At 42.0% G+C, this 12355-nt stretch overlaps 1 protein-coding gene and 1 pseudogene across 1 annotated transcript; both read right to left on the reverse strand.

Annotated features, from left to right (window-relative positions):
* Nucleotides 1-3033: 3033 nt before the first annotated feature.
* LOC148350855 (U2 spliceosomal RNA) lies at nucleotides 3034-3152 on the reverse strand (annotated as a pseudogene).
* A 4817-nt stretch (nucleotides 3153-7969) lies between these two features.
* LOC148350856 (transcriptional regulator protein Pur-beta-like) lies at nucleotides 7970-10337 on the reverse strand. The gene has a single exon (XM_088355877.1). It carries the CDS (start codon nucleotides 10332-10334, stop codon nucleotides 9300-9302), a length of 1035 nt encoding a protein of 344 aa, XP_088212003.1. The 5' UTR covers nucleotides 10335-10337; the 3' UTR covers nucleotides 7970-9299.
* Between the last annotated feature and the right edge of the window lie 2018 nt (nucleotides 10338-12355).

The raw sequence follows: 12355 nt of genomic DNA on the forward strand, positions 1-12355 counted from the left end.
CCTCCATTATGAAAAAAGTCCATGCAACGAGAGAAAAAAATACTGAATGCTTGATTTATCCTTATCTTGCTAATACAATCACTAATTCTATTGTTTGGGGCTGAGGTGTGCACCAAATCAAAATCCTGTCTCAGTACTGCCCTCTAGCAAGAGGCAAGAGAATTGCATGCCTTACTCTGCATCTGCTCAGCACAGTAATACATTATATACTAATTGCATTAATATTCACGATGTGAAAAATCAGTGATTTGTAAAAACAGAATCTTCAAATTGTGAAGTTCAGTGAGATAAAATGTAAACACTGAATAAATATGACCATTTTAATATATATTCAATTTGTTATTTCCATGATGGCAGTTGTGGCACAACATCCCTTATCTCCCCTGACTGCACGTCTTCGGTCTAAAACTCGGAAATGCAGGATTATTTTTGTTTGCTTTAAAATGTCTATGATATGATATGAAATATATAATATAAAGTGAAAACAAAAAAATATATGTTGCTGTTGTATGTATTGCACTAGATTCCATTGCACTATTATTACGATGCACTATGGTTCCAACTAAGGCCTGTCTCAAAGCAATACGATGTTAATATCTTTGCGTATTTATCCTGAAAACGTTTCATCTCACTTTTTTGAAAAAGTCCTTATTACACCTTTACCCAGAGGCGTGTTCAGGAGAGTGAGTGATTGCTATCGCGAGCTATCGCTAGCTTCTGAACGGCCAGTGATTATTGAGCGCTCGCGTGCCCGAGTAATCACGGGAGAAAGACCGCTTACTTTGATTTCCAACATGGCGTCGACAGTGCAGAAGATGGAGGATCTCACCCTGACGAGTGCTGTTGGCGATGTAATATATCGTCTTACATTGCCTGGTAATGTTTGTGAAGACAGGTATGACCCTTCCACTGCGTTTAGGATAACCTTAACTGTGTCAATATGCGAACTGTCGCTCATATCAGCCAACTCGCTCAAAGCAAGCTGTAGAACGAAATCCATTGTACTGTCGTCGGCCATTTTGGATCAGTAAGGCAATCACAGTGAGCGATTACAACCGTTCAGCAGTGCGCGGCAAGCGATTAACAAGAGACTACATGTCTGATCACTCTCCTGAACACGCCTCTGGTGTGCCGTGTCTAATCTCAATGCATACATTTCCCCACATTGTTATCAATGACAAAGACCAATCAATTGTATTCGGCCCCTTTGAACTTAGGCTTCATACATACTCAAATTTTTTTTAAAAAAAACACTTTTTGTCAAGAATTAACAACAAGGACACAATTGTGAAGTAGAATGAAATCCATTGGATATTATATACTTGTTTCAACGGATAGAATCCTGAAAATCTGAACTTGCCGTATGACACCCAACAACTCGTTGACCTCACGTTTTCTATGTGTGCGTTTCCTCTGCCAGTCACAATGCTGGCACATGGCAACCCAATCTAAAAATAGCTTCCTCCTCCTTCTGCACCATCAGGATCCGGCATGCATTGAAACGTTGACACGCTGTTTTTCTTCACTTTCTTGTTTTTCCTCTCCAATGTTTCCTCTTCCCTCAATGACAAAGTGGAATCGAATCCGATTCCGTTTGACCAGTAGTTCTTGCCGGGTCATTTGTCTCTGTCAAGATCTGCGGTCGTGCTTAAACGTGGGAGGTACGCTAGATAAACAGAAGGCTGTTTTTTTTTTAAATTAGCATGTTTCAAATGAACCTAATGTAATGAATCCTGTGATTTAATCAAAGTGTCATGCTCACACCTAACACTGTAATATCATTAACACTCAAAACGTGAAAGTAGTTGTACTAGTAATAGTCAAAGCATAAATTAGAATGGAATAGAGTACTGTAGGATACAATGAAATACAATTCAAAACAATACAATACTCTTCATTATCATAGATATCAATGTGGTTAAACATTGTATGCAACAGGATTAAACACAACACTCTACGGTAAACATGTAGTAAAGACTTTAAAGGGGAAAAAATAGATAAAAGCCCGTCGGAATAAATGGAAAACACATATTTACAATACAGTGTACAGACTGGCCCAAGTTATAAAAAATAGTGCAATAAATGAATAGTGCATCGTATCTATCGCTGTAAGAACAAACTGATAAAAATCAAAAGCATTGGCAACAAATTCCATTATCGATTCGTTGTGTCGCACGATTTATGCGCCATCTGGTACGTGAATTTCGTTGTGACATTGAGGGGACATGCTTGTACTACCACTTTCATCCAGCAGAGGGTGACCTGAGACCACATATACTCTCGATCGGGCGACGAACTTGTAGTAGCACTTTGGTCTGGCCGAGGGCGCCCCATGACTTTTTCTATTCAAAAAAAGGATTTTACATACAGTATCTGCAGTTGTACAGCATGCATTTGTTTGTTCTAAGTTTTTATTTTAAGTTTTTATTTAATATCCCTTTCAGCCTGCTCATCCTAAAAATGGGGTTACTTCGAATGCGATTCCATCTTAAAGTTTCTTCATTTTACTCATGCTGAGGTTTATGTGTTTTTCCTCAGAGGATGGTGTCATGGTGGTCTGTGCAGCCTTTTGTGATAAAGGGCTATACAAATAAATTTGACTTGACAATATTCGAATGAAGGAGGAAATTAAAGGTGTATTTTTAAAAAGAAAAAAAAGTATTCATCGATTAATCGAAAAAATGATCCGCCGAATTGTCGATTATTAAAACAATCGTTAGTTGCTGCTCCGATCGTAACAATAGTGTAATGAAAAATACTGCAATAACATTAGCAGCAACAAAAATTCCCAAAACAGGTCGCAAGCTATATATTTTCACAGTTTTGCGCACTTGTTTAGGGTGATGATGCCCCTGGGGAAGGAGTTGTCTCTGAGCCTGTTTGTCCATGTTTTATGGGGGGGGGGGATTTTTAAGGGTTATTGTTCTATCTTCTTTATTCATTATCCATTATCCATTATCGGTCAGTTCATAATACGCTACAAAGCCAAAAGGCCAAGCTAAGGTCCTAGCCTTAAAGCCTTGCTGCGATCATTGCGAATGCACCGTTCCCGGAGGTACTGCAATACCGGGCCGATGCGTGGAGTGGACAGAGCAAGCTCTTATTCCATCTTCGGATTGCAAAAACATTCTTGATCACGGCAGCACAGCTTTTTTTCGCATAGAATACTCAGTTCAACATGGACCTGTAGCGCCTACATTACAGTCAAACCAGTCAAAATCTGAAGTGGAAGTAGCCAAGACTTGATTTGTGTCTCTGCCCGCTGAAGAATTAGTGCGCTCCCACAATGCACCAGTTCCAGGCGGCGTGTGCTCATTAGTCAGCGGTCACTCGCCAAGGGTCAGGGAGGACGCTTAGCCCGCAGCACGCAACTTCATGACATGCGTGAGATTCGTGAAAGCTGACCAATTTCCAATCTGTCATTTCAATCCTCAAAAGAGCTTTCATTCATGTGTACAGCCTTTCCTTTGAGAGCCACATAAAGAAAGATTGAAGGAAAAACAGGAAAGGTTTTTATATAATAGATGGTTTTCTCACACCAAATCTGCTGTTCGGAAATTTTGTATTATTTAGCGCCGCCTAGTGGCATAAAAATTACTTAACTTATTTTAAAATATACATACATATTTGAATAATAAGCACAAAAACATTAAATACCACACAAACTTTCATTTTTTTAATACTCATGGTCAAGTCATGTTAAGTCAAGTCATGTTTATTTGTTTAGCCCTTGATCACAAAAAGTCTCAAAGGGCTGCACGGAACACATATTATTGCAAACCACAGACTATTATTTCAGCATCCCCTGATCTAAAACCTACATGAGGGCAAGAAAAAACTCCAAAACCTCAACATGAGGAAAATGAAGAAACCTTGAGAAGGGACCGCACATGAGGTAATCCCCCTTCCAGGATGACGAGGCTGCAATAGACGTTGCAATAACAAATAATAAACAGGTATTGTCAACATAAAATATTGGTTATTCATATGCTATCAAATAGAAGTGCGTTTTAAGCTTAGATTTAAACATTTCCACTGAGGTTCCAGATCGAATCTCAGGGGGAAGAGCATTCCACAGCACCGAGGCCTGAATGGAGAATGCTCTCGAACTTGGGGATGACTTCTTGGCTCTTGGGATCACTATTAGAAAATTGTGTTCATTCTACTTAACGTGGGGCTCACATGGAGAGAGCTGGCATCGATGTCCGCCATCTTGCTGCTACAGGAAACCCCTAAAACGAAAAACCTTTGGCAAAAAAATGAAAAGAAAAATAGTGCAGTTTGGTGATTTTGATTCTCCGTAGTTTGTATTCTTTCTTTATATTATTTATAGGGAGAGAGAGAGAGAGAGAGAGAGAGAGAGAGAGAGAGAGAGATGGATAGACAGATGGATATAGAGATGGATATAAAGATAGATATAGATATACAGGGAGAGAGATGGCTATAGAGAAAGATGGATAGAGATGTATATAGATATAAAGAGAGAGGGAGGGAGGGAGAGGGTTAGAGATGGATATAGATATACACAGAGAGACAGACAGACAAAGACAGATAATGTCATGTCATTTTGAATGTTTAAACACAAACAGTGAAGCAGCACAGCTGAACAGAGAACATGCATCTATGTACTTCTTAAACTATGCATCAACTTTTGATGCTGCATTTAAAGTAACCGATGATATAAATGTGTATACTGTATGATGTGTGTTGTTCGACAAAGATTTGCCTCTGACTGGAGACTTAGTATGATATGTTAGTAGTATTGGCGTTAAAGGGAGGGACGCGTGTGTGTGTAAGTGTGTACATACTTGTCTAGTGAGGATGTTGCGTGGTTTAGCACAATTGTGAGCTTGTAGGCCAGCTGACTCCCTGTGCAGGAATGCGAGTGTGCACGCTTGTGGGTATGTAGGCTCAGCTCACATTCTGACATTCTCACATTCTGCATCGAAACGTGTGCTTGCCCCACAGCTGTCAAACGGCAACGTCAAAATGGAGGCCGCCCATCAGTGGCGGGGCATGGGAAGGCAGTGCAATAGGAGGCGGGGACGGGGATCCTCCCACCAGGGCGCGTTGGTGCTCCGTTAACACTCTTGCATCTTAACCCGAAAGTTGTAAAAGTACTGAATGAAGTCGTTTAAATTGGTAGGATCTCTAGATATTTTTTAAAACCCAATAAGTTGACCAATAAGTCACGGTTCACGGATACCTTAACCGTTAGGGTCGTCGGGGTATCGCTTCCCGTGATGTGTCTTTCGCATTACAGCCTGGCAATGCCCAACTCTCTCCAGGTTTCACATGAAACATATGGCACTGGTTTCCATGGTTACCATCAGCAGGAATATGTGCATATCTATCCATTATTTGCAACACTTATCCTCACTAGGGTCGCGGGGCTGCTGGAGCCCATCCCAACTGTCTTCGGGGGCACCCTGAGCTGGTTGCCAGACAGTCGCAGGGCACACAGACAAATAACCATTCATATGCTCACTTATACAAGACTGAGTCACCAAATAACCTGCCATGCATGTCTTTGGAATGTGGGAGGAAACCTGAGTGCCCGGAGGAAACCCCCGCGAGCACGGGGAGAACATGCAAACTCCGCAGGCAGGTGGAATTTAACCCTGACCTCAGAACTATGCCGCGAACACGCTTACCACTCAGCTGCCGTATCGCCTGAATATGTGTTCGATATATGTGTTATTCAAAACCTAAATCCGGATATCCATATTAATACGGGACTAAAGCATACACTGAATTAAAAGTTCCATACTCAAATTTATGAACAAAACTAAATTTTGGCTTTGTGCAAGCCACGAGAGATTTTAAATAGCAGGCTTGAACAACCATAAAAAGGACTCGCGTCCATTTCCTACACTTTAAGCCTGGTGCACATCTAGCGCCAACTGCATTGAAAACTTTGGTGTTGACGCTTTTAGCTGCAAAACGTTTATGTCAAGTGTTTTCAAATCATGTGACCCTTCAAGATGGCGATTCGAAGACAAGCACACATTTACAACTGCTGCAAAAAAAAAAAAAAGGAAATGGGGGCATCATCGTGTAAAATGTAAGCCCTATATTTCTAAACCATACCGTGGAGAATACTGCCAGATTGCAACACAGACGTGTCTTTTTGTGTTGTTGTCATTGGTGGTGACGCAGTAATAGACCGAATTGCATCCGCTTATCATTCCTCATGGGTTGAAGGAAACTTCAGCTACTTGACAATGACGGAAAGTGTAGTATTTCTGATTGATGACTTCCACTGCTGTTTCATTTGGATGTATAAATTGAGGACTTGATTTATGGGTGTAAAAGTTGAAATATCACAAGTGTGTTACAAATATTGAATAAAGTACTTCCAAAAATCTTGTTTTGCTCATGTTGTTGTTGATAAATGTATTATATGAATAATGTTGGCAAAAAATTGGACCCATTTCTGCCAAAGGGCGTCATAATTGTTTCCAGACATCACCGTGGTGTTTCGTATTTATACGCTTGGATTGTGGAAAAGAGCATCTCGCTGTTTTCCTCGGTGCCGCCACGAATTACAAGCCGCACTGTGATTGAAGCCGGAGTGTTAAAATGTTGCAAAAAAGTAGCAATTGTAGTACTTAATTTACATGTACATAAAATTAAAAAAATAATGCTAGTATTGTGTTTGGTGTCGTTCAGTACTTTATAGTACACATGGTTGCCATTTGAGTAGAATGTAGTGTTAATTGTAGCAATTATTGCTAGACTTCTTTCGTTGTGATCATTAAAAAGAAGATATGTAGCAGGAATATATTATTCAGAGGCAGTTGGGTTTTTGATTAAAATAGTAACTAAATGTTGTTTTCTTGTTGCAACAATTGCAGGGGGGGAAAACTGCTTTGCTGACTGGTTCACCAAGTTTGCGTGTGTCCCAATTGAAACCCATACTAAAGTATAACTCGAAAACTCAATATAGCGCCATAGCATTATTCAATAATTAAGACAAAAGTATAAATGTTGTCTGAGCTTGAGCTAGTTTTGTCATTTTTTTAACAAAGGGTAAAGAAAACATGTCTGTACACTGGCCACACACATGTGTCGCTACACCCATCCATTATCTGCACCACTTATCCTCAGTAGGGTCGCGGGGGTGCTCGAGCCTATCCCAGCTAGCTTTGGGCAGTGGACACCCTGAACTGGTTGCCAGCCAGTCGCAGGGCACACAGAGACAGACAACTCACTCGCTCATTCACACCTAGGGACAAATTTGGACCGGCCAATTAACCTGACATGCAAGTTTTTGGAATGTGGGAAGAAACCGGAGTGCCTGGACGAAACCCACGCAAGCACGGGGAGAACATGCAAACTTCACACAGTAGGGTATGATCTCATGACCTCAGAATTGTGCCGCACATGCACTAACCACTGCGCCGCCGTGCTGCCCGTCGCTATACCCTGTGTGTTAAAATATTGCTATTCGATGGCCTGCTCATGGTAGTTTTCATTAAAGGGACAAAGTGTATTATTCAGCGACTTTAAGCGGTAAAAAACAAAAAGATTTCAATAATAGGCAAAAACTGAACTATGATACAGAAATGCGTTTTTCAAAGTAGGTTAGTAAAAAAATTGCATTTATTTCACAAAACACGAGCCTCAACTAGAGGAAACTTACATCATTGTCTGCCATCTTGCTGCTACGGGTAACTGTAAAACCCAAAACCTTACGAAAGGCTGGGCAAAAAAGAAAGAGGGTTCAATTTTTTACTGTGAGTCTTCGTAGTATGTATTCTTCATTGTGCTTTTAGTACTCGTTTTGGGTTGCACACATTACATTGACATCTAGTGGTCACTGAGCAATTCAAACTTTGATTTTCGAACATCACTTTTTGCTTACTGGATCCTAAGGAAACGGAACAAAGGCCCAAGTCACCGCAGCTTTTCGAACACAAAAACGCAACTTGTCTTTTATGAAGGAGAAATAAATTGTGACTCAACATAGTTGGAAGAAAATTACATTTTCTTTATTTGTAACCCATGAAATTTCCTTTACACAGTACATTTTTTATAAGTATTTCAAAATATCTTTTTGTTGTTGTTGCTGGTTTGTAATAACTTTCCTATAATCTCGTGTCAATAATATAGTTCTTTTTTTTGGGAAAAGAAAAAAAAAACGTCCACAGACGTGTAAGTGTCCAGCAGCGTATTTTGCTGATGTTTGCTTTTGTCCCGAGAGATCGATGGGAAAACATAGTTGTTTTTAATGTATACCGTAGTTTCCGGATTACGTGGCGCACGTAGAAACCCCCAAATTTTTAAGTGTGCCTCATATACACCACAGATTTTGGTGTATACGAGGTTTTAGGGTGTTCTACCGTATTCGTGCAACGATTGATCAATCGATAAACATCGCTTAATCACAAAATAATGTATGCAATAAGAATCAAACCCGGGTCACAGCACGGCCAGTAGTGATAAAGAAGACATATGAAAACACGTTTGATTTTATCTCACTTTTTTTTACTCACAATGCCATACACGAATACAAAGCCATCCCAAATGATATACATTTAAACGCAAAGTTTCATTCATCATAACTTCAAAACTTTGTTTACCTTGTTTAATTATATCTTTCAGGACGACTTTATTATCTCCATCATATAACAATTGTTTCTGGCACAGTGAGTGCGATAAGATAAAACCTAATGACTTTTCATATGTCATCTGTACCACCTGTTCGATCCAGGTTGGATTCTTGATGCATACGATGTTGCTATTCTGGTCGACGCCATTTTTTCAAATGATTGAAAAATACTATAGCTCTTACTGTAGTTCTGTTTCCATGCGCTTTATAGTCCAGTATGCCTTCTATATGAAAAATATATGACAAGACTATTGGGGGGGAGGGTGTGCGCCTTGTAATGCGGAAAATAGGGTAATTTTTACTGTTGGGGAAAGGCCGCCCCTCCTCTGTCAGTATTGCTAAGAATGTGCCCTGGCTGTAATTTAGGCTGACTTCACCGCCCCCCCTCGTCATACGCATGGTGCAGCTTTCCGTTTTAGTGCGTGTAGTAGTGTATATTTTGTATTGACAGGACCTGCAAACATCCCACCACGCGAAAGACAAACAATGAGGACGTCGGAAGCCTTTCAGCCTCCATTACGCGCACTTTTGTCACCATTCGAACACTATAAAGTCGGATTTGGGTGTTAAGTGACACCACAGCACGAGACTGAGGGACGCTCGTGTACTCTTCTTTTTTCCCTCCCCAATGCTGTGGCTGTGCGTGCGCGCACACGCACGGCGGAGGCGGCGTGCGTGCGCGCGCTCAGTCGTCATCCACGTCGTCGCCCTCCGACTCGTCCCGCCTCTCGTACATCTTGTCCCGGTGCCGCTCCTGGATCTCCTTCATCTCGTCGGCGTAGCGGCTGAAGGCGCCGCCGAACTTGGCCCAGGCCTTGAAGGGCACCGTGATGGAGTTCCGGTAGCTGGGCTTCACCTCGCTCACGCGCAGGAACACGCCGTACTTGTTGGAGCCCACGTCGAAGAAGAAGCGCTTGGAGTCCACCATGATGGAGGTGCCCTCGGGAAGCTCACCGCCGAACCCCCCCGCCGCCACACCACCGGCACCACAGGCCAGATCTTCGTCGTCACCGCCGTAGTCGTCGATTAACTTGGCGAGTGCGTCTCGGAATTCGATCAGGCCCTGCGCCGGAAGAGCGATGGTCTGGCCAGAGAGCATGCCGCCCACAGGGGCGCCCATGCCGAAGCCGGGTCCCCGATTGACGGTCTGCCGAATCCGCAGGAACCTCCCCCGCTGGTTCTCCTTCAAGTCCAAGTAGTACTTGCGGTTCTCCCGGACCAGAAACTCGCTCTTGAGGGCTCGCCGAGGACCGCCGTCCTCGCCTGCAGAAGCCTGCGCGATCTGCTCGGGGCTGCTGGGCCCCAGCTGGGCGTAGTGCTCGATGAAGTCCCCGAGGTAGTCGCGCACTTCGGCGGCCACTGACAGTGAGAGTGTCAGCCGACTTTTGGAGCCTCCGGCCCCGACCTCGGCGATCTTGATGAAGCGGCCTTTGCTGTTCTGCTTGACGTCCAAGTAAAAGCGCTTGTTCTGGATGTCGAGACGTTTGGAGGCCAGTTCCTGGGTCTCCTGGTCACGCTGAAAGTGCTGAAAGCCCCCTCCGCCACCGCCTCCCCCGCTGCTACCGCCGCGCTCACTCCCGCTGTCACCATCCGCCATGTTCAGCTTCTGCCCATCTCCTCCTCTCAGGCCAGCGCGCGCCGCCTTCACGCTTGTCGGGGCTGCGCTCGTAGAGAGACTTGCGATTGGTCGAACCACCTGCCGTTCTTTTACGTCACCCATGTTTCAGCCTTTCTATTGGCCCTCAACCTTTGTCAGTCACGCCCTTACCCCGAGCCCTCTATCACCATTGGCTGAAAAGGAAGTTCCGGTTGCGTTCGTCCCAAACTATTTTCAGCCTCTTTTGCACTTGTGTCCAACGTCACTTCTTGTATGACATCATGTTTACGAAGCGACGCGTCGCTAAAAGTTGCTGGTAAACGACACCGTGACATTTGGCACACAACTTATATGACAAAACTCTCATTAAACCATTGGAGCAAACGTTTGCCCCGGATGCCTCTTCTACTTAAATAGCAACACGTGAATTTAGTGTGCCTACAGGGGGCAGCAGAGTGACACCCTTCTCAAATTGACTCAACTGTACATGAATAAACATTAATCAACTGACTGCACATTTGTTATTTACATCAGGCGTGTCAAACGTACGGATAATTAAATGTGGCCCAATTTCTGAGTATGTAAAAAAAGAAGCAAGTCCCTAGCTCATTTCTACCAGAAGCTTTGGTTTTGTTTTTTAAATACATACCAAATACTCCGGCAGTAAAGGTGTGTAAAAGAACTGACGTCCAGCAAGGGTTCTATCCGTGTTTTGGACTGTAGAAGCTTACATATTTTTGTGAACTCAAGGTTAAAAAAGAACACTGGAATTGTATTAATGGACTTATAGAGACGAAAAGATGCCAAGTTTCAGGAGCCATCAGCAGCAGTAAGTGGACTGCTGGAGTGCAATCAGAAGGGATAAGGTGTGAAGGCACATCTGTTTGCGCCAAACCAAATTTATCTGGGTTCATTTTAAAGAAAATATTGTGCAATATTTTCTCATCTTCAGTAGGCCCAGCCTCGTAGTTGTATCTGATGTTATTGCCCGTTCACTGCTAAAACTCTTATTTTGTATTTTTTAAATTGATTTCATCGTTGTATGACAATTGAGGCACGCATATTTTTATACATTAAGTTTGTTTAGTGTGGTAAGTTGGTTCAGAAGATTTAAAGCTGCATTTATTCAACTGATAAAATAAACAATCTGCTAACACATTCAATGCCAAACATGAAAATATTTGTATCCATTGTTTGTGAATAAAGATGTTGAAGAGACTTGTGTTATTCTGTGATTATATATTTTTGAGGGTATGCTACAAATGTAGGATGCATAGTTAAGCTTAGTACTGAAAAAAGCTAAATACTTAATTTTTTTTTACTGATTCGGCCCACCGGAGGACATATGATCCGGCTCACAGCCAGACTGAGTTTGACATGCATGGTTTACATCTTACTGCAGTGAGGGTCTGAGCCTTTTGCAAGTGAAAGCTTAATTTGCCACACAAGTAACATAGTAGCAAGGTTGCTTAGAGGAGCTGTACGGAATTTGAAACTTTTTTTATTCGCTGCCGCCATCGTCTGACTTGTGTTATTGCAGCTTCAGGCAGATGGTTTATGATGCCCGTGCAAGTACATGCATTTCTTTCACTCAAAATACTCATTTTTTTAATATTTCTTGGGAATTGGGTCGGTGTATGGACTCTACTTAAAGTAGGTACTTTCTAACTTTCATTTTTAATGCTATGCAAACAATAAGAAACAAACAAACAAAATCGCAGGGACGAGCATGACATCACTCTCTAGCACTCCTCCCACTTTCATTATTCTTACCTAATATTTTCTGCTAAAAGTAATATAAAAAAAAAGATAAGCACAGTGGAAAATAAAGCAAAAGGACCTTTTAAACCCAGTTTTGCATTGTTAAGACATCCTTGTTAGAGAAAATATTTCAATTTCAAATTTTTAAGGACACCTCAAACAACGCAGCCAACTTTTAAATGGATTTTACTAAGTTTGTGTGTGTCATTAGTTAAGGCGCCAATAACGTTAATAGTGTCTGACATTAGTCAGAAAACTAAAATATATACGACACAATTTTTACAAGTTTCTGCAGATGCTTACATTTTTTAAATGAGCACTTTCAACAATTCCAAGAACTTTGCCATATTACTGATCAGTAACTTGTTGAACTGTTCCACAGG

The sequence above is a fragment of the Urocampus carinirostris genome, chromosome 16 (assembly GCF_059441175.1).
Source record: "Urocampus carinirostris isolate Australia breed hairy pipefish chromosome 16, RoL_Ucar_1.0, whole genome shotgun sequence".
Lineage (NCBI taxonomy): Eukaryota > Metazoa > Chordata > Actinopteri > Syngnathiformes > Syngnathidae > Urocampus > Urocampus carinirostris.

Bases quoted from the DNA above. Each gene is read 5' to 3' on its own strand.
- LOC148350856 (XM_088355877.1), bottom strand. From the start codon at position 10,334: ATGGGTGACGTAAAAGAACGGCAGGTGGTTCGACCAATCGCAAGTCTC.